This window comes from Arvicanthis niloticus, chromosome 4 (assembly GCF_011762505.2).
Source record: "Arvicanthis niloticus isolate mArvNil1 chromosome 4, mArvNil1.pat.X, whole genome shotgun sequence".
Classification (NCBI taxonomy): domain Eukaryota; kingdom Metazoa; phylum Chordata; class Mammalia; order Rodentia; family Muridae; genus Arvicanthis; species Arvicanthis niloticus.
Genome location: NC_047661.1, coordinates 132,329,872 through 132,352,368, shown reverse-complemented (window position 1 = coordinate 132,352,368; position 22,497 = coordinate 132,329,872). Strand labels below are relative to the sequence as shown.

General features: G+C 39.4%; 1 protein-coding gene across 1 annotated transcript in view; it reads right to left on the bottom strand.

Moving 5' to 3' along the window:
• Negr1 (neuronal growth regulator 1) overlaps window positions 1-22,497 on the bottom strand; it is a 697,487-nt gene that overhangs the window by 405,437 nt on the left and 269,553 nt on the right. Inside the window, exon 2 of the mRNA XM_034500375.2 lies at window positions 8,359-8,591. Within this exon, the coding sequence (XP_034356266.1) occupies window positions 8,359-8,591 (233 nt within the window). The remainder of the gene's footprint in view (window positions 1-8,358; window positions 8,592-22,497) is intronic.

Below are 22,497 nucleotides of genomic sequence, written 5' to 3'. Positions count from 1 at the left end.
TGTTCTAATTAAACCAACAACCTATGGAGGGGAAAATTTCTTAGAAGCTGGTCTGGGCATCCTGCCTTAAAAGCTTAGCTATTCTCACAGGCTGGGTTGTATAAAGGGAAAGCCATAAATGCCAACCAAAATGCTTTCAATTTTAGTAGTTATCTAACATGCCATTGCCTAAAAAATGCTTGCTCTCCATAACTGCAGACTATGAACCCAGTTTAACTTGGGGGAGGGGGGGATTGAGAAGATGCTTCTGCTGAGTTCACAAATGTTCTTAAGGAACATTTTTTACCCCAAGATTTATAAGTTAGACGTTATTGTTCTGAACTGTTTTGGTATCAGACACAACTGCAATGATACAGCTTCAAGTATTTCAAGCTATTAGCTGTGTCATAGGAGTCAAAGTACTTGGAGGGGTTAGTCATATTAAACTCGGTTACCTTATTATTTAACTAAACTGTAAAGATGATGCAGTGAGCACTTTGTAGGCAGAGAGCATGGGCAAGCATGGAGCCCCATCCACAGTTACTGACCCAGAGAAACTTATGTACAAACAGCAAGGTGCATGGCAGACGTGCCCCAGACTTCACTTGTGGCTAGTCGACCAAGTCACCTGTGTCGTGAGGCTAACAGCCATTATGTAACTACTTGATCTTTATGTTATGCCATGAAGTTATGTTGCTTAAAGGTAAATGATCTGTGAGTAAGAAAATAGCATTCTCAAAGGCTTTATAAGTTTGGTAATGCTCAAGCTTATAAAGCCTTTGATTAACATTTTTAAAAAATTGTATAAAAGCAAAAAGGAAAAGGGGGCGTGGGATGGGGGTTTTCTAGGGAGGGGAAATGGGGAAAGGGGATGGCATGCGAAATGTAAATAAAGTAACCAATAAAAAATAAATTAAAAAATCCATATTAAAGAAAAAGAAAATAGCATTCAACAATGTTATATAATAATTGATTCTTTTAAAACTGTGAGGCTCTTTCTTTTTCTACCCAACTTAGAACCGGGGTGTGCTGTCACCTTTTTGTGCACAGTCAAGCTTTCAATATTCACAAAAACATCATTACTATTGACTTAAGAAGGGCTTGTTTTTAAACAATACAGGTTTATATCCATGTCCATACGTAATAATGCTTCTTTTATATTTAATGGTACATTTAATTTTAAGACACCTGCCCTTGGTACATAAATGAATCACTGAGAAAAGTGAGCAGGTGGAAATCACCCTGAGAACATTAGGTTCTAATATTTATTTCTATATTAAGACAATAACCAAGTGATATCTATGTGTTAGTAAAATAGCATCCTATTGAATATATATTTTTTTAAATTTACACTTTTCTGCAATCAGCAACCCAGGGGATGGAGCTGGACTTCCTGCTGAGATTGTCCTGACTTCACAATGTTTCTGTAAGAGTGTCTGAGATGCTTCTTTCTCTCTGAGTAACGGGATCATGGCACCAAGAAAGTGTTTAACCTTATGGACCATGAAATGAATAACTGATCTTGTTTTCCTCCCTGTATTGACTGCTAAAAATCTCAGGGGTGAATATTTTACGAAGCTCTGAAAAAAATATATAAATCACACGTATATTTTATGATGTAGGCTCACCCCTGACTACACTTTACTCTCACTTCTTTATCTTGGCTCATATTTCTTCTGATTGTTTTAGAAGAATGAATACTTCTTTATAAGCCACTTAAAATCCCTTCCATAATAAAAGTGTTAATAATACATGGTGTTTGAGTTTACTGTCTTTCCACTTTACAAAGGCATTTTCAAAACATTGTCTCAGCCAAGCCAAAGCCTTACCGTTGCTGTAGTTTTTAGATTCCTGTGTAGAAATCTCTAAAAGGAAATAGAGTCCAGTGGTATCTAATAGGGAAGACCATTGCACCTGATCCTTGGAACAAAAATGGGGACACAGATTGAACTTCAGAGAACAGGAAATATCGCTGCTGTGTGCACTGGACAACAGCCAGCTACTTCAGAAGGAGCTCTGAGCTGATACTGCCAGGATACTTATCTCACAGTGTGCTGCAAGCAAAATGTATTGTACCCACTGCCTTAAACCAGGCATCGGCTCCTGAGCTTTCTAAGCAGCCCCAGATGACTCTGAATTGGAAGCTGTCCTCAAAAGTGCTCACCCCTGAGTGCTGTCTGCTGACTCCCTTCCAAAAAGCTAGAGAAGCCATTACAAGAGCCTTATGTCATTGTGACATAGAGTTATGTGCTTCCAAGGAGACACTTAGAGCAAATCTTCCTGAAAGAAGACATTGTTAATCTTATAGGGTGGTTTGGCTGGATTGACAAACACCTAGGTGGCTAGTAGTGGAGCATATATCTGGGTGCAATTGTGAGGACGCATTTAGAGATGATTAGATCATGAGGGCTCTGTATATAGATACATCCTACCTGGACCCTGTTTTGATTCCTTTCCTCTGTTTCTTGAATTCCATGATGGGAAATCCTTTGCTCTACCCAAGCACACCTACAGTGACAGACTAATCAACCTTTGAAACCAAAAACTCAGGTCATCCCCTCAAGTTTCATTCTTGCCACAGAGATGAGTAACTAATATGGAGCGTTGCTTCTAATAGTTGGATCATTGCTGTGTTTCAAAAGCTGTATAGCCTGCTTTGTAAGAGGGATTTAAAAGGGTTTGGAGAAAGAGACTGAATTAATGCTAGGATGCTATAGGTAGAGATAATCGGCAATTCTGGGAGACTCTAGACCCAGACTGCTGGAAGTCCTGTGGGAAGTCCGTGAAGACTTGAGCAGGTCGGGATATCGAGCTAGCCCAGTGGCGGGGAGACTTCCTACACTGAGTAGGGAGTACCTGAATATGCAGAGTACCTGAATATGGTTCCCAGCACACATGGGGCAGCTCACAGCCACCTGTAACTCCAGTTTAATGGGATCTAATGCTTCTACCTTCTGTGGACACTCTCATTCCCAGTTTAAAGACTTTAAAAAGTAAGTTTGTTGGATGGGGTTTTGGACAGTAGTAAAAACTTTAGGAACTAGACAAAAAGTTCATGTTACATTAGGGAATAGAAATTGTTTAATTTTTTTCCATGTCCTAAGATTTTTTTAAATGAGATTAAATTTAAATATAGAATTTCAGAAAATAGGAAATTGAATATAATTTAGTACTTGGTATAGCTACTGCTCTCTTCTTTTAGCCATGTTGACAATTAGGTTCAAAAAGCAGACACAAAGTGAAGGACACTGTGCTCAGAAAATGAAACGGGTGGTTAGAGTCTGTGTGCAAAGCACCAATGGTTAGAGTCTGTGTGCAAAGCACCAATGGTTAGAGTCTGTGTGCAAAGCACCAATGGTTAGAGTCTGCGTGCAAAGCACCAACGGCTGACAAAAAGATCAGTTCCACTAAGAAGGACCATGTCCTTTTCTTGAGAGTACAACAAAGATGACTCAGATCTGGCAGACTCCATATATTATAGGCTGCAGGGTGCAAAGGTGTCAGTTCACCTGATAGTCTTCCCTTGAGTATACAGTTTGTCTGGAGTGCCTTCCTGACAAGGGGCTGCTTTTCATTGACTAGTCTATGTTCAACACTCAGGTATTCAGAAACAGATGTAGCCTTAAAACAATTGGGACTAGGGTGATGTTCACATTGGCAAACCATTTGACTTTAACTCCATGATGTTGGCTTTACAAATGTGAAACATGCCATAGCTTGTAGGGGTCATAGAGGCTTTCACACAGATTTCAAAGCAAGATCTGGGAGCCTAATCTATGTATGACAGGGCTTATGCCCATTTAGATGGTCTTTAATATAGGTATGTATATAAAAGCAAGATGAATAATAAATGGCTATGGTGACTTCAGGAAGTTAGACACTGAAAATGCAATGCCTTTCAAAGATGACCATAGGACACAAGTGCATGGTTAGAAGAGAAGCCACATATTCTACAACTCAAAGACTCTGAGCAAGAGCTGTCTGTGTCCACTGCGGCTCATATTATGACATCATATGTACATCAGATACTAGACATAAAATTAAGAGGGCTAGTGTTTGCTCTATTGGGTCCAAATCTAACTTTGAACAAATTCTTCTTTGTTGTTCTCCTCCTTAGCCCATTTGAAATGGAAATACCTACTCTGTGACAATTGCATTGTATTTTATAGGGATTCACAGCTTAGAATTTTCCTTAAGTATCACAGACAACTTTGGATCTGTCTTAATTAGGATTATTATTGCTATGTTGAAACACCATGACCAAAAGCAAGTTAGGGAGAAAAGGTTTTATTTTTCTTATAGTTCCACATCACAGTATATCATTGGAAGAAGTCAGGGCAGGAACCTGGAGGCAGGAGCTGATGCAGAAGCCATGAGGGAATTCTGCTTACTGGCTTGCTCATTGTGGCTTGCTCAGCCTAATTTCTTACAGCACCTCCGATCACCAGCCCAGGGGTGTCTCCACCACAATGGTCTGGGCCCTCATCCATTAATCATTAATTAATAAAATGTCCTACAGTCTTACTTACTTATAGACTGATCTTTTTGAGGCATTTTCTCAATTGAGGTTTATTTCTCTTCACTATAGCTTATATCGAGTTGACATAAAACTAGGCACCACAGACTCCAAATTTTGAACAATTAGAAAAATGTTGGAACTGTTAAAACTTTAAGATCCTTAAAGTTGTACTGTGTGGTCTTTGCCTCACAGGCATCAGGATGGGGATGTAAGGGGTGGGATGTTTTGATTTGAAAATGATGCATTTGAGTCTCAAGTTGACAGAATGGACTTATGATACTTCAATTCATTATCTACTTAATTAGACTGAACATGCCCAGAGTAGTCTGCACATTGCAGTGGACGCATCTCTGAGGCTGCTTCCTGGGAAGATGATCTCAGAAGGACACTGACCTAATAAATTGCTTGATGAAAACAATTGCATTATTGGGGCTTTGTGAACATGGGAGGTAGAATCTGATTAGGGGAATTAAGGTCTTCCAGTATATTCTGAGGTGGTGAATTTTTCCTCGTCCCTCCCCTATTTTGTTTCTCTCCTTCCTGACTACTATTATGTGGTTTGCCTTGAAGCATCACATCTTTCCCATTGTGCTGGAGTGACACCTCTGAAACCCTGAGCCAATATGAGTTATTCTTTCAGATATGTTGTCACAGAGAGGGAAGTGATCACAGGCAGGGCTCACACTGGATACTGCTGAGTTGATTATTTTGCACAAAGAAGTGAAATACATGACAAGAAGAAAGGGAAGCTTTGTCCCTTCTGTATACGGAAGGTCTAAGGGCTAAGAGTCCCTTAAATAGGTTGCACTAGCTTGGGTGTCCCTGAGTCCTCCCATTTTCCTTGTTGGTTCCATACCCTCCTGATATTTCTCCACATAGACTCTTTTGGGAACACAAAGCCACCATCTTTGGGAGCCTGTTTTCACTTTCCTGTGTACCTATGTCTTCTCGGCATCCCTTCCTTTAGGCATTTTGAAATAAGCAAAGTAGAGTATGGGAAGTCATATTTCCAAATGAGCATCCATTAGATTTCATATTTCCCATTATCTAGCATTAACACTGGGACCTCTGACTCGAAGCCAGTCTTTCATCCCTACATACTTTTATTCTTTGTTAGCATTGCTTCACAAGTTAGAAACTCCACATGGTTAGATATTTCAATTTATCAGTGTCATATTGTAGATAAACAATAAAATATTAATTTCCTTATTGAACACATTTGCTAAGTTTTCTACATTAATGTAGAATATTAATATCAACTATGACATAGTACACTTTGAATTTCCTGAGTTTTAAGGGCTTGAGTAGGTTTTCAAGTTAGAAATTAGTAGTAAGACAATTATCACTTTGTTGGGGCAAATTCCAGATTAGAATATAGATATGCTGATTTGTCATTCTTCTCTATTGTTCAATTGTTTAAATAAATAATTTAAAGGCATCAACGGCACCAATAAATTGCACCAACAAAGTCCCCTATGTGGTGTCTAAGAGCCTTTCTTTGTTAATCTACTTTCATAAATAATGTTTTAAAATTTAAGTCCCCTAACTACAAGATTATCCAATGAAAACAAGCTTTGTTGACAGATGGGTGACAGATGCATGACAGACACAATGCATGTATTCTTGCAGCAGTTGCTTAGTATATCTTGGTGAGTGAAGGACTGGCAAATCACTTGGCAAAGAGCACATTCTTCTAAATTATCCAGATAAGCCAGAGTGTCTATGTACATCTACTTTCTTTTGCTCATTGAGAAGAAACGTAACTTAAGTAGGATTAACATTTTATGGCATTTATTTAGTTCTTGAGTTGACTGACAAGCCTATTAATGTATTCCATGAGCTTTATTAATGTAATTGGAAAATATTCCACATGCCAATCAACTTATAATAAGTAATTATGTTCATAAATACTGTAAAATTATTAGCTTTTAATTTGATCTCATGACATACTTTCAAAACAGTTGCATGGATTTTCTATTTCTAAAGGAACAAAACATACCATACCATCAAGTATTCAGGAAGCAAGTTCTTCACTGCTCAGAGGTTCATGAACTTCAAATGACCTTCAAAAACTAGCACTATCTGAGAAGGCGTACAATCACTTTAAAAGTGCTTAATGGTGTAATATAGCCTCTAGAGTAAAATTTTGAACATAAACACTGGTGGATATAAATAGGTGCTAGGACAGGGCGTGCATCCCATTGTCCAGTTTACACACACGACTGTGACACAGGGCAGAGAAAATGAATTTGGGATACATTGAGATGTATTGAGAAATATAGCAATGGAAACCTACAGGTTGCAAAGAATAAGCCAATGTCACATCATGACTGGTTCATACATTGTCATCCAAATATTTCCTCTCAGAATAAAAAAGAGCTTGCTATACTTTTTTTCCCCTGGAAATTCTGATAGAAAGCCAGAGAAGAGGAGAAATTAGAAAGAGTCCAGAGACGAGATGAGTCTGTGCTTTGTAATTTTGTATGCACTTTGAACTCAGACCAAACCCTACTCTCAGGATTGTTTTTTATAATCTCCATGAAAAGATGGACTCTGTGCTGTAGATCTATGTCAGTAGTAAAGCAATTGTTAGGACACTGACTACCTGCCTAAGACACCCATCTCACAAAACCAGGTAGAATTTTGTGAAAACTTGACTTTGAAGACCAGTATCATTACAGAAGACAACAATCTACAATCTAGTGATTTGGTTTCCATTATTAACTGTCTCCTTAAAACAAATTGTACAACTAAGAATTTTAACCTCATCACAATGGAAATATTTAATAGCAATTAAAGTTTTGTTTGCACTAAGATTCTTATGGTACATGAGGGAATATAGGTCATTTACAAATGGTATAGTCGAACACTGTGTTGAGGCATTAACCCATAAACCAAATACAGATCCATCCTTGACTTACAGAGGGAGATTTGTGAAGAAAGCAACACCGAGTCTCCTGTTCAACTTTACCAGGCAACAAGCCCCAGGGTGGGACATGCCATCATCCATTTTGTTATTAATTTTGCTAGTGATTACCACAGCATTGTTTTGAAATCCAGAGAGCAAAACATTTTCATGCAGACAACACATAAATTTATAGGACAAGTGCATCATGTAAAATACAAAATACATATTTTTTATCCTCCCCAGATTAAAGTCATCTGTTTTCTTGAAGGGTACTTGCATTGGCAGAACCTGGGGCTCTTACTGCTAAGTATGAAAGTGGGACAACAGTGTTTTTTACAGATTATTAGCTGACTAGCATGGTTATCAGCTGAAGCTCAGTCAGACATAAGGCACTGTGAAGAGCTTTCCAATTATACTGTATTTATACTTAACTTGAGTTATTCTAGAAGGTTACACTTTGCATTTTCACTCAAATGGGAGAGGAGAGAAAAATATGCAGGGAGGTTGGGGAGGAGGCTTTCAGAGTTACCACTCACAATTCACAACCCTTTTACTTTTCAACATATCTGCTCTGGGTTTTTAAGTACTTATTTTAATGTATCAATTATGGATTCGCCAAGATTTATTTCAGAGATGACTCAAGGGAAGATACGAAATATATCATATACAAAAAATCATAATGCGGTGTTAATGGCCGTTGCCTGTTCTAGTAAGTGGGGATTCCTGGATTTAAATCGGCATTACCCTTTAATGGAACCTAGAAGATAATTCACAGGATAATGACAACACATTCTTGAATACTAGTAGCTGCTTCTGAGTCAACTCAATACCAGTGTTAAATATTTCACATGGAAATTCCACAAGGTAGCCCTTCTGGAACATGTGTCTTTTACTGTCTCTGTATTTCATTCTAAGACCATCCCTCTCAAGGAGCTCGCCAGGAAACACTCACCTTGCACAGTGAGATGAACCTGCATCGTCCGAGGTGTGTGTTGGGTCTGCACAGAACAGGTGTATGGGCCATCATCTGTCACATCGACATTCTGTATCTGGAGGCTGTAGTCTCTTTTATTCAACGTGGAGATGGAAACTCGAGGGTCCACTGACCACTTGTCAGCTCCAGCAAAAATGATACTTGACCTGTTGAGCCAGGCACCCTTTGATGCTCCATCTTCCAAGTAACACCTAGACATTGAGGGAGGGATGTAGGAAGGGAGGAAGAGAAGGAGGGAGGGAAGGAAAAAATGATAGACTGTTAATCAAAATGAGAATGAATAACAGCATCTTTGTTCTGTGTGTATACCTGTGCTTCAATTCAAAGCCAAACTCTCTTGACATTCTCTCTGTTTATATAATGACTACTAAATATATATAAAGGCCACACAAAGTTTTTCTACATGAAATCATCACATTTCTTTGACACTTTAGGAAGTAGAAGAGTTCTCAGAGAGTCATCTTTGAGCTGGTCTAGCTCTGGATAAAATGTACCAGCTATATTAAGCATAAGAGTACCACATAGCTAATAATTCTAAGAAAACCTGGCAAATATCAGCCTTGTGAAAATGAATGTTGATCTAAAATTTACAAAGTATAAGCCATTTTTTTTTTACCAAACCACTGCTGTCATCAGTGTAAGGCTGATATTAGACCTTTGGTGGCAGAGCTGTGTTGTCTTTTCAATACAGTATCTACTAGGTTTATTTTTTTCCAATGAGACATTCATTTATTGACAGACTGCTACAACACCCCTATTTATGGCTGGGGATGTATGTGATTCTTGTTCTTGATAAGCTGCTGTCTAGTGACAGCGACAGACAAGCAGTTTGTTGTGAGTGTACAAAGGAGAGGATGAATCAATGAAATCAGACACAGGTGCATGAGAAACCCACGGTTCTCAGGCCCAGAGAGGGTGTCGAGGCTGGAAGATGAGCCATCTGAGAAGTTCAGAGGGGTGTAAATGGTACTACAGATACCACCCTGTGGGTCTTAGGGTTAGAGAGCCAGATGTACTGAACCAGAAATGAACAAGATGTATGGTGTAGGAGAGACGAACAACCAGATGATGGAGACCGAAGACAGCAGGCTTGGTGAGTTAGTGCACCATAAGGTGAAATCTGAAGAAAAATGCAAAGTCATTCTAGAACAGAATTCAGAAACACAGTCCTATGTTCAATAGAAGGCAGCAGGATGAGCCAGACGCAGAAGGCCTGGATCACATGCCAGTGATTTTTGCTGAGGCCTCAAATGCAACCTTCTATTTTTTTAAATGTTCGGTTACAAATTAAAGGCTAGTTTTCTTAAATGAGTACAAAGCACGGCTAGAGAGGGAGAACTCGTACATCTGAACAGTCTGACAGCATTTCCACAGAACGCCTTGGGGGAATTGAACACAGAATCTGAGATTGCTACAAAATTGCAAGTTGAAGGCAACCGGCAGCCACTACCACGTTTATGAAACTAATCAGGGGGTGAACAAGGAACAAGGTTCAGGAAGAATCCAATTTGCAGTCAGCTTCCCCATGTGCAGAGTCCAAAGCTGTAGAGGCTGTAAAGGTCATTTTTAATTGAAAAGCTTTTCCTTATGTATTCGGTGAAGAAAATAAAACCCCCTTAATGCTATAATTCAACAATTGCAGTGTGTTATTAATTCTTAATAATATACAGAAAGAAGATAGAGGTGATGGTTTTCTCATTAAACAAGATCGTATCCATGCTGGTGTCATGTTGAACTCTATACATTTAATATGTGGGTCTATCAGTGATGTTTGTGTGACTGCATTACTGTATTTACATAGTAGGGTGCTTAACATGGCCCCGGAGGCTAAAGCTTGCTATACCCTTTGTCCCTAGAAAATAAATCAAGATGTGTAGGTTAAATGACTTCCCCAAGACACTCCATTGATGGGTGGGTGGCAGGACTGCATTTGCAATCAGGACTTTTTTTTTTTAAAATACACATCTGATGATGCAATGTAGATCAAAAACTTTTCAAGATGGTTTCAGAAGTGAAAAGATGATTAGAATGTTGCAGATGTTACTCCGAGTAATTTCTTATTTACCGAATGTGACCGATTGCTTAACCTGTTTATTCTAAAGAAAGCAGAAAATTAATTAGGAATGGGTATTTTGCCATGGAAGTCTGATTTGGAGACTCTGCTGGGCAGCTCCCTTTCTCTAGAGACAGGCAAAGCATTCCTTGCCTCTGACTGATCAAGAGGACTTCCTGGAGTAGCTGGCACATCCAGCCCTAAACTTCATCTGTTGTTCTGGTGTAGCAGAGGCCACCATGAAGAAACAGACGGACCTTTGCCAAGGAAAACAGAGAAATATATTCTGTTGTAGAGTCCTTGGCTGGGAGAACAACAGTCCATTGCTGTCACTGGCTCCAAATGAAAACAGTTCAGGACACGTGTTCAGGAAAATGAGAGTCAGACAAATATATGACTTTTGAACAGTTCCTTCCATTCCAAAACCTTTCTTCTCGATAACAACTAACAGACTGTAGCAACTAAAACTACTGTATATGGAATTTTACAAATGGACTGGTAATCAGGCTTAGACATGTCATGGGGGTTTCTAAAGTCACAGCATGTGGACAACGAATGCATATAGCTTTGAAGCTAAGGCAATGACTGTGCAAAATGCATTAAATAGGCCAAATGCACACTCACACTTGTGTGTGTGTGTATGTTTTATTATATTTAGCATTAGTATATATAGTCTTTGAGAATAATGATAGTTCTGGCTTTCCTGGTCGTTCTTCCCTGTGTTGTCCTTCCATGAAAACATTTTCCTTTACAACATACGGAGTTAGCCGATGTGTTAGAAACTCATTACAGAGTGGAAGCACACCAGTTATGGTGGAGTGAAAGTGAGAGCCAGCTTAGAGACTATGATAACATACTTATTCTTCTGACCTTCAATAAGCAAAATCTTTTGTTTTATGACTCTTAGGGTCAACAAGTAAAAATCTCCATAAAACCTGTTCTATATAGGATTTACAATGCAAACGACATAGCCCATCCCTAGTTTCCCAGAAAAGGAAGTGGGAAATATTCTGATTATGTGTCCCTGTCCACACCTGCAGCCAGATCCCCTCTGCAGACAAGACAGGGGGAAACTCTAACATTTAAATCAGGTCAAGTCAAGACCTCCTGCTTCTCTAAAGAAAGCCATGATTCCCAGTGGTCTCTAGCTCAGCCTGGGTACTGAGGTATTTCTGACCTTGCCTGCTGTGTTTACTGTTCCTCTGTGGCTGTTCTCAGCTAGCCAGGAGCACCTGCCTCAGGGAGATGGCAGAAGTTATTTGTGTCACAGGAAGTTTTTCCCCCTAGCATTCTAGTACCATATTTTACTAGTGTTATCACTAAATTGCTTAAGGTACATATTGACTATATCATGCACCACTTATTCCAGAATCCTCATTGGACATGTGGTTTATTTGACAAAATAGAGAGAGGTGTGATGGGCAGACATGGGGAGAAAGCAGGGGAAAGTCTAAGCCATCGGCTCTTAACCTTCTTAATGCTACGACCCTTAAATATAGTTAGTTCCTCATGTTGTGGTGACCCCCCCAACCACAAAATTATTTTGTTGCTACTTTATGACTGTAGTTTTGCTACTGTTATGAACTATACTGTAAATATCTGATACAGGACCCCGAAAGAGGGTCATGACCCATAGGTTGAGAACCACTTGTCTAAGCTGATCACATACTGAAGGATCTGAAGCAAGTCACAGCAGTATCATTTGACTTGAGGAGCTTTCCAAGCCAAGAGATGCTGTGTGGAATGTTCCAGACACTTTACATCATCAGATGAGTGAGTCAAGTGCTACTTTTCTTCACAAGTGTGGAAAGAAAGAGACAGACAGCTTGTGACCTGAACCAATGAACCATGAGCCACAGTGACATAGCCTGTGGCATTGTGGACAGTTCTGGTTCATTCTGCAGGGATATGCATATAAAGGAAGGGACTGGTAATGTGAGGATGTTGGAATAGTAACGGGGTGAGGTAACACCTATTCTCTGACCAAGTGTGAATGCTAAGTGCAGTAACCAGAGCAAGTGACACCTATTCTCTAACCAAAACCTCATGGTTTTACATCTCTGGACTGTATTCTCAGGATCCCTTTGAAGAATAGACAAATATTCCAAATACAATGTTCTGGACTGAACATGTATTTTATTAAGTATGATATGTCTTTCTAGAAAAAAATGTCTTTTTCCATTTAAAAGAAAATGTGCTAGACTACTGGCTTTGTAGAGAAATGAAGAAAGAAGCCCCCAAAATACACTCATCAGCACAAGCTGTGTTAGTACCACACCAAATACCATTCAGAGGCTTACATTACCAGTCAGTCAGTGTTTTTCATATTCATGGTGACAAACATCTGGATATTGGAAAATGTACAAAACACGAGCATGACATATTCCACTTTGCCTCAGCTGTTAATCTCACAAATCCAGGCTGAGTAATACTTGGCTCCTCTGAACTCTTTCAAGAAGTTTCCTTGCAACTGATGTTAAGATGAGAAGCTCTGGGTTAGCTGGGTATGAAGTCCTAGCTGTTCCCACTTGTGTAGAAATTCTAACAGATTCTGCTGAAAATACTGCCCCTGTGGGGATCAAATCCTGAAGGCAGAAATTGGGGAGCTCAGTGGAAATTAGCTTAATATATTCCTATTCCTGTCTAAACTTCTGCTAAGAAAAAAAGGCCTGTGGCTGGGAAAGAAGAACCTTGTCATGTTGAGGCATCCCATCATATGTTGCCATGGAGGAAGGCTGATAAGCTCTGTAAAGACAGGTCAGCTTCTTCACAATGTTTTGATTAATAAGAGGAAAGGAAGAAAAAAAATACACCCACTTCCAATCTAAGCTACTTGAGAATAACTGTGTAGTGAAAGGGTATACCAGTTAACCACACTGTTCTCTTCATATCACAGAATGCCTGCCAAATGAACATCTCCATGTGTTTGTATCACAAAGTCTAAATGTGTCAGAGAATTTTCAAAGGTATATCAAATTTTACAAAACCCTATACAATCCTCACGGCAACTTTCTCAGGCATTATCAGGTCACAAGTATTTTTCTAAGCACATTATGTATCTTTCCATTCAGACCTGACAAGTCTTTGAGGTTTGTAGGTATGGCTAAACGTTACCACTATGACCATTCACAATGAGAAAAATAGTCACAGAGAAAAGGAATAATTTCTAGATGGCATGCATATGGAAATCTGTAATAGATAAAAGTGTCATTAACACAACACATGCATATTAAGCCTCCCGCCCTGGGCTCAGTATTATTGATGGGATCTGCACACTTACTGTTCGTGGAAATTATACCACGTTAGTGATGTATTTGCTTCTCCCATAGTATAAAAAAATTACTAACACAAATAATATTGATTTCTTGTTCTGTGAAGGAAAAATCTATATTGTATATGTTTTATTCAAGTTATTCTTTGTGATAATCTTTTAAGTATAAATGGACGAAGAATTGAAGGCCATACTCTTTCTCTTCTATTAGATTCAGTGTATCTGGTTTTATGTTGAGGTTCTTGATCCATTTGAACTTGGTCTTTGTGCAAGGTGATAAATTCTCTTACATACAGACTTTAAGTTAGACCAGCACCATTTATTGAAGATGTTTTCTTTTTTCCACTGTATGTTTTTTGGCTTCTTTGTTAAAGATCAAGTGTCCATAGGTGTGTGGTTTTACTTTGGGTTCTTCTATTCTATTCCATTGATCAACCTATCTGTCTCTGTACAAATACCATGTGGTTTTTTAACACTATTGCTTTGAAGTAGAGTTTGAAGTCAGGGATGGTGATTTCCCTGAGTTCTTTTATTGCTGAGAATTGTTTTTGCTATCCTGAGTTTTTTTTTTTTTTTTTTTTTTTTTACAAATGAAGTTGAGAATTTCTCTTTCCATATCTGTGAAGACTTGTGTTGGAATTTTGATGGGGATTGCATTGAATCTGTAGACTGCTTTTGGTAAGATGGCCATTTTCACTATGTTAATCCTGCCCACTCATGGGGTGGGGGTGGGGGCAGGGAAGAAGCCCAGAGGGCCAGAAGAATGAATGGAAATAAACAGCCTGGGGTTGGGGGTGTGGTAGGTTGGAGGATCCTCTAGAAAGAACCAGAGCCCAGGGAGGTGGGAGACTCTCAGGACTCATTGGGGCTGATCTTAGCCAAAATGCCCAACACTGGGGAGAGGGAACTCAAAGAGACTACCTTCAGTAGATAGACAGGGCCTCAAGTGAAGGGACTGGGTTACTAACCCCCAGAATTGTTCCTGTCTAAAAGAATTACAGGGACAAAAATGGAGAAGAGACTGAAAGAAAGGAAGTCAAATGACTGGCCCAACTTGGGATCCATCTCATGAGGGTACACCAAGGCCTGACACTATTACTGATGCTATAATATGCTTACAGAAGAGAGCTTGGCATGGATGTCCTCTGAGAGGCCATACCTGACTGATGAAGATGCAGATACTTACACTCAACCATTGGACTGAAGTCGGGGACCCCTATGGTTGAATTGGGGAAAAGATTGAAGAAGTTGAAGGGGATAGCGACCCCATAGGAAGACCAGGAGTCTCAACTAGCCCAGACCTCCAGACCATAGGGAGTTCCCAGAGACTGAGCCACCAACGAGGAGCATACACAGGCAGGCCCAAGGCCCCTGGCACATGTATAGCTGAGGTCTGCCTGGTGTGGCCTCAGTGGGAGAAGTTGCACTTAATCCTCAAGAGACCTGAGGCCCCTGGGAAGATGGAGGCCCAGTGAGGGAGGGGATGCACCCTCTCAGAGGTAAGGGGAAGAGCAATGAAGTGAGGAACTATGGGAGGTGGGGGACTGGGAGTGGGGGCAATGACTGGAATGTAAATAAATAAAAAAAAATTTTAAAAAGAAAGCCATAATCTATAAGCAAGAACAATTTTCCAAACATCCGAAGTGTTTTCTGTATTGTGTGCATTATAGGAAAACACGACTAAAATAAAGTGTTCCAAATTTTTCTAGATTCTGCTTTATTCAGAAATCTGTATCTCAATCATTCCAGAAGTTAACTTTAATAAATGATAACAGGTTTATAATCTTATGTGTCATTAAAATGTACAATTTAATTGTTGAATCTGCTTACATGTGGGGAGCCGACAAAAGGCGGCTATCACCTTTGCAGCCATCTTGAGCCATCTACCCATACAAGAGACTTGATTACAATAGCCTACAACAGCTGAGCACACTCTGATAACATCTTGTCTTAGATACTCAGGATTTTCCCTTGGGAGTGTGAGACTTAAAGGTGTGTGACTTAAGGGCGTGACTTAGAGATCAGATTTAGAGACAAGGCCTAAGGGCATGACTTAAGGCGTAACTTAAAGGCGTGGCTTAGAAGACTTATAAAAGGTGAGATGGAGATAGAAGAAATTATTATTAGGTATTAGGCACTTGGAACTTGGAAGAAGAACTTGGAACTAGGGATTAGGAACTCAAGACTTGGGACTTGGACTAGGAAGAGAGACTGAAGAATAAACAGGATTGAATCACACTGTCTGGTCTCCATTCTTTCTGTCCGTCTTCACTCTCTCTTGCTGAACCCCAACCAGCAGACTGAAACAGTTTGGGGCAGTGCAGGCTCTAACAATTTAGCCCCCAAGTCTTTTTTGGCAGTGCGGGTTCCAACATTGATAGAGCGGTCCCCAACATTTTTGGCCCCCAAACTCGGGGCAGCTCGGGCAGCAACACTTACAGGTATTTTTTAGTAGAGTACTGTGTTACAGTGCTTCAGAATTTTCATTATTTATAGGATCACTGAGGCTTTGTTCTGGATTAAACCAAATTTCCAAATATCCTCTCTATGTTCACCTAGAATTATCCTACGTGCTTATGTAATAACACATGTTAACATAGTTTGCCTTCATTTGTCTGTATTTATAAGTAATACTGCCACATATTTAGGGATCACCATGCATTACTTGCAAATAATTCACACAACATTTAACTTCTCTTAAGCTAAACAACTGAGTGATGTAAAGCACACCTTAAATACTCTGAGTGAAGTAACCAGGAAATTCTCAATGAGCAAATGCATTCATTCTTTTTCATGTTATCTAAGAAAGCATCGTGTCCTGATAACAAGGATGTATCTCCTCAAGTGAATGGCAACTGAGGGAGAAGACATACAATAAAGGCCTTGCATAGTATCTTTCTCCACACTTGAAAACACCTTGAGAAGCGGTTATCAGCACCACAGACCTCAGATCTGTGTGCACAGGCACAGGGAATTATTTAGGAGAGGAGGTCTTGCATGCCAGAGAAGCCCACTCTAGGCTCCCTGTTCTGATGGCTTTAAACATGTCTCACATCAGACACTCCTGTCATTTCTACACTTTAAATTTTGAACTCAGCTTGCTTTTCTCCCCACATGGACTCAAACGTGAAATACCCAAATCTGGAAGCGTGTCAAGTCTTTTGCTAACTAGCAGGTGCTCCAAACCGCTGTGGGGATTTCTGTCTGCTTTGCTGTCTCCATGGCAGATGCTTCCGCAAGAAGTTGGACTTACACCTCAGGAGCTATAATGTGGATGCATGCTACATTCAGATGCCTGCAGGAGGATCTATCCTATCAGGGGCCGGCGGTGAAGGTGGAAATCCAGGGGACAGATCTACAGTTCTGGGTTGCAGGGAAGCCTTGCTGTTTCTGCAGTCTGTGTGGACCTCACTCCCGGTGCAAGTAGCAAAAGCAGGAGCACATGCAGTAGCTTCTCTCACTGCATCAGCTGCCTTTGCATTTAAACCATTAGATGGGTTGTCATTGCATATACACAAGGCCAATAAAACAAGCAGCTTGCAGAGCATGTACAGTCAGACTCTACATGCCCCAAAGAAAACACTACTTTTCAGTATCTGTGAATACTAATGTTGGAATAACGAAATGAATTCCTTTTTCTGTTACCTATAATTTTTTTTAGTAAAAAGTATTTTGAGTACAGATTTCATTTTATAAACAACAATGACTCACAGCATGAATGATTAAAGCCAGCCTTGTAACTGCCAACTAAAGGACCATTAATCCATATCTATCTGTTCTCTAAAGAAAATTAAATAAGCCATAACTCAATATGAGCTATGTCTTAAAATATAAACCAGGGGGTACCACACAGAGGGAAAAGTGGTTGTGTGTTTTTATTATCTGAATGGGCTTCCTGGAAACAATTTTAAACTGATTATATCCCATCCCAAATTAAAACATAATGTTGAACACAATCTCAAATTTGAATTTGATTAGATATTATTTTTTGACAGAGGCAAACTGTTTTATAGAAGCTACTTTTCCTCAGTGTTCTCACCTGGGCCATGGGCTGGCTAAGTATCTCTTCTTGACTGCTGTCATTCAGACTAAGTTAGTCACTATAATATATCAGGACTGAGCCAGGTGTGCGCGTGAGTACAATTGAATATGGCTATATCACCTTACTATCAAACATTAGGTTTCAAAACAAGACAAACATTACTCTATAACCCATAACAAAATATGATAAGACATTAGTGTGAGAACTGTGTACACTCATGAACTTGATGTCTGGAATGTCCACCTCATACTGCAATGTTTTCAAACCTTTCAAAACCTATAACTCCATATTACTATAAATATATCCATTTAAATTTTTTTTCTTACTTTAAGTGAATCCAAAGCAGTCTGAATAACAGTGATTTGGTGTTTATTTAACACTTATTTTATAAAGTATATAGATAATTCTTACTTCCAAAGGAAATGTTAGATGGTTTTTTTTTTTTTTTTGCCTCAAACTGAAGTGACTTCCATTTTTAGTACATAACTTACTCCTAATTTAATTTTTTGCTATTTAACATCTTTTATTGATGTCTATCTTCTCGGCTCTAAAATTAAACACATAAGTCAGTGTGAAAATAACTCTGTGATCAAAAAAAAAAAACTAAGACAATACTGCAAGTAAAATGAATGCCTTATTATTAATAGTAAATAACTGATCAAAGCACATATATCATGGTAAATTTTTATTAAATATATTTGCACTTTAAGAAGTTAATAATGTTCCTATTAATAAGGACATTTATCTGGATACATGGGGTGGGGGGGAAACAACTCCTGAATTTTGCTTATGCAAAAAAGGGCTCAGAATCAAATCTTCCTAGATTTTGTGTTCGTGACTGGAAACTGGGAGGAAAACTGGTTTTGTAAGTTAATCTCTGCAATGGGTGGTCCTGTCGTGATGCTCCTCCTGTCTTCCACCTCCTAAGAGCGATGCAGTAACAGTTCTGTGGTTGGTGTCTGTGCATCATGGCCGCTGGTCTTCCAGCTGAAGGCTCCACTGAATCTGTAAGGGATTCTTGCTAAAATAACCCCTAGTATAAAATGTCCTACAGCCTCCAGTATTTACCATTTTAATACCAGTGTCATAAGTCTTCTCTCTTGTATTTCAATCCTTTTGTCTGGCACGAGTGTCTGTGACTCAACTGTTTCCGCTACAGGGGTTTTATGAAAAATGCCCGAGTAGCAGCATGTGGGAGCATAAGCCGCCTCACAGGTGGACTTCCAGGTCGGTTGTGCAATGTAAGACTAAACTCTCCTTTGGAGGCTGTGGATATCTGAGAGCACGGTGCTCAGTGCACAGTAGCTACTTTTCCTTCTTCTTTGCTGTCCGCATATTTGCCTCAGGATTTTCTTGTTTTAGGATTTTGTTTCTGCCTACACAGGTGGGAAAAGAGCCATGTCTGGGAATCATCCTCATGTCTGCCCACAGACCAAACCCACGCCCGAGAGCACTGAGTGAAAAACACCGTGGCCGTATATTCACACCGTTCCAAGACAAGCCTGAGTTCGAAGTTGCGTTTCTGAAAATTAAAATACAACAGACGGAGGTACTGCAGCCTGAGCTGCAAGTGTCTATACTTCAGCTGTTTAAACCTCATCCACTGGGATCTATATTCAATTCAGACAATGCGATATTGTTATTGTTTTCAACTGCACCTTGGCAGAATATTCTTATGTTTTTGTCCTTCACTGATTCTACCTCAGGGTCAGGGTTTATTCATTCATAAGGAAAAGGCAAGTTTGTCACTCATAGCCTTCACATCCACCCACTTTTCCTTGCTGAACATGCACATAATCACTTCAGCATAATTTATAGTTAGTTTAGCACCTATCTGAGCAGTGTAATTAACTGTGCAAAGGCACATACGTGATAAACTAGGGAAGAACAATAGATACTGGAGGATTAAAAAAACCAAAAACTGCAAAACATCATCGTTTAAATTGAAATTCTTTTCTACTGAAATATTCTTATCCTCAGATGCCGTTTTATTGTTGAATTGGTTTCCCATGTAAAGTGCCCCATACTGTATTCTCAACAGTTCTCTACCTTGGCCATTAATCTCTCCCAGGAAGCTGTCAGAATCCTTTATGAGAATCGAAATGTACTGTATCCACTTTTCTTAGCTTTCACAGGGCGTTATTTTGAGCAGCCTGGCAAGTTGGTTAAGCAGGAACTTCAGTGTAAAATGACATTAGGAATACAGCCACCGTCAGATTCTGTTACTACACCCACGATGGTCTCTGATGGATCGATTCAGGCCTATTGTTTCTCAGTTTACTTACCTCCTGGGCTCCTTCATTCATGATTCTGTCCTAATTCTAAGGGTTCCATGGGTGCTGAACTGTTTAGACACATTCATCTTTTTCTCTGTCTCCAATTGGCCTCTGTGATCATGAGCCCTTGGAAGAAACTACCATATTTTCTTCTCTTTTTAATCATTAGTTAATAATCTTTATGAGTTCAATATTTCAGATCAATTGTGTCCAGTACTTTCAAGGCTTGTGTCCCTTTTATGTGTATCAATCATGGAAGGGGGATAGGCTATAAAATGCAGACTTTATGGATACCTAATAGATTTTAAAGTGGCATTTTATAAAGTTATAAATAAATGAATGGATAAAATTTTCCTTTGAAATACACACTAGTCCAATAATGAAAGGAAACTGGGTTTTGGCAGATTATACTTTTGATTTTGCCAAATGCCAAATTGCCCTACTCATAATGGAAAACATTTGCCTGCCATCTTTAGCGATGGCCGAAAGTCATCATTATCCAACAGATGCTGTGTGGCCCTGGTGAGATGGGTTTGGTCATCACGGTGTGGATATGTGGGCGGAGATCCTCAAGCTCCATCTTTGTATTTAAACAGAGGAAACGGTAAATCAAATGTACTTTTCTAATCTTACAGAGGAGCAGAAATGTTTCAGATGACTGGCAGTGCTTTCTAAATCACCTCCCACTTCGATTCCCATAAGTGATTTCCCTTTGAGGTCTATGTAAACAAACCAAAACATTAAAAGAAACATGAACACGTTTTGCTTCAAATACACTGGCAATCTTAAAGGAGCCTCAGCAAAATGTTCCACGGATCACCATAGCATCCTAAGATGTTCCAGGGTTGATGAGCACCAGGAAGGTGGCTCATGTATCACCTCATCAGAATGAGAAAACCCACTAGAGAATGAGGCAGGTAACGTGGCTGACTGTAGGTAGGAATCATTAACAGAATGGCAGGTGGGTGAGTAAGTGTGAGAGACCAAAAGGAGCACAGATGAATGGAAGAAAATAGGAGATGTAGTTGTGTGATTGCAATATGTCTGCACAGGATGGAGAGGGAGAAGCAAGGACCTAGGACCCTAACACCTGTGGGGATGAAAGCCAGATGAATGCACATGTCACAGGCTTGAAATGCTTTCAGGAGGCAATGAAGATGTGTTCAGGATAGATAAGGGACAGTCTTAAAAATGAGGACATTTTAAAAGATATTATATAAGAGAAATGGGACAATAAATGAAATTTAAATTTTGTAAATACATTAAGTGAAACTCTATCATCTGTTTTCTGTACATTTTTTAAAGACTTAATTATTTTATTTATGTAGGTACCCTGTTGCTCTCTTCAGACACACCAGAAGAGATCAGATCCCATTACAGATGGTTGTGAGCCACCATGTGGTTGCTGGGAATTGAACTCCGGACCTCTGGAAGAACAGTGCTGTTTTCTGTACAAAAAAAAAAAAAAAAAAAAAAAGAAAGTTTCCAGAGCTGGGGGGGGAGGGGGGGGACTTTCCCAGTAGAGGAGAATCAGAAAACATCAGTGTTATGGATGTAATCTACATCAACCTAACTATGCAATAATTCATCTTCCTACCCACCTACTCATATATCTATTCATCTGTCCACTCACCCGTCAATCTACCCATCCATCCATCTATCCATCCATCCATTCTAGAATCAATTTTGATTATCTCTACCAGAGCTCCTGACAGCCTGGATTGTTTTGTCAACAGCAATACAATTTAAAGAAGTTAAGTCTGAGAAGCCATAATCAAGACCCAATGCTAGTTAGTCCTGAAAAATGAAAGGTTCAAAGTCACACAGAGTGAGCAGTTAGAGGGCGCTATACAGAATGAGCAGGCAGAGGGCGCTACAACCAGTCAAACATAAAGACACAAAGGTTAGTCCTAAAAGCTGAAAGGTTCAGTGTCACACAGAATAAGCAGGTAGAGGGCGCTATAACCGCTCAAACATAAATATGCAGAAGACACTTTGAGTCACAAAGAGCCAGTGGGGTGAGAGCCAGGCACACAAAATTGCTTTCTTTTCCTGTGAGATATAGACAGCATCTAATAAGGAGACACTTATCTAGTAATTTGGATTCAGACTTCAGTAGAGAGAGGTGCATGGAAAGTATCTACAGTAGGTATTAATATTACCTATTACATATTAGATCACATATTAGAAGCTTTACAATCAAAACTTGAAGGTTTAGCACATTTAGTGTTGAGAATAACAGAAAAAATGTTTCAACAACAACAGCAAATAAAAGAAAAAAGTTTTAAGAAGGCACTGCTCCATCACTGATCATCTGATCATCTTTTTCAAAGGAGTGGACACATGCACAACAGGTCTGAATGGCTTTCCGGTCTCTGGTAGCTTCATTTCTTTTTAATGCTTTTAAGTTTGCTTCTTCTGGTGTGTTAGTCATATACAATGGGTATTAATTATA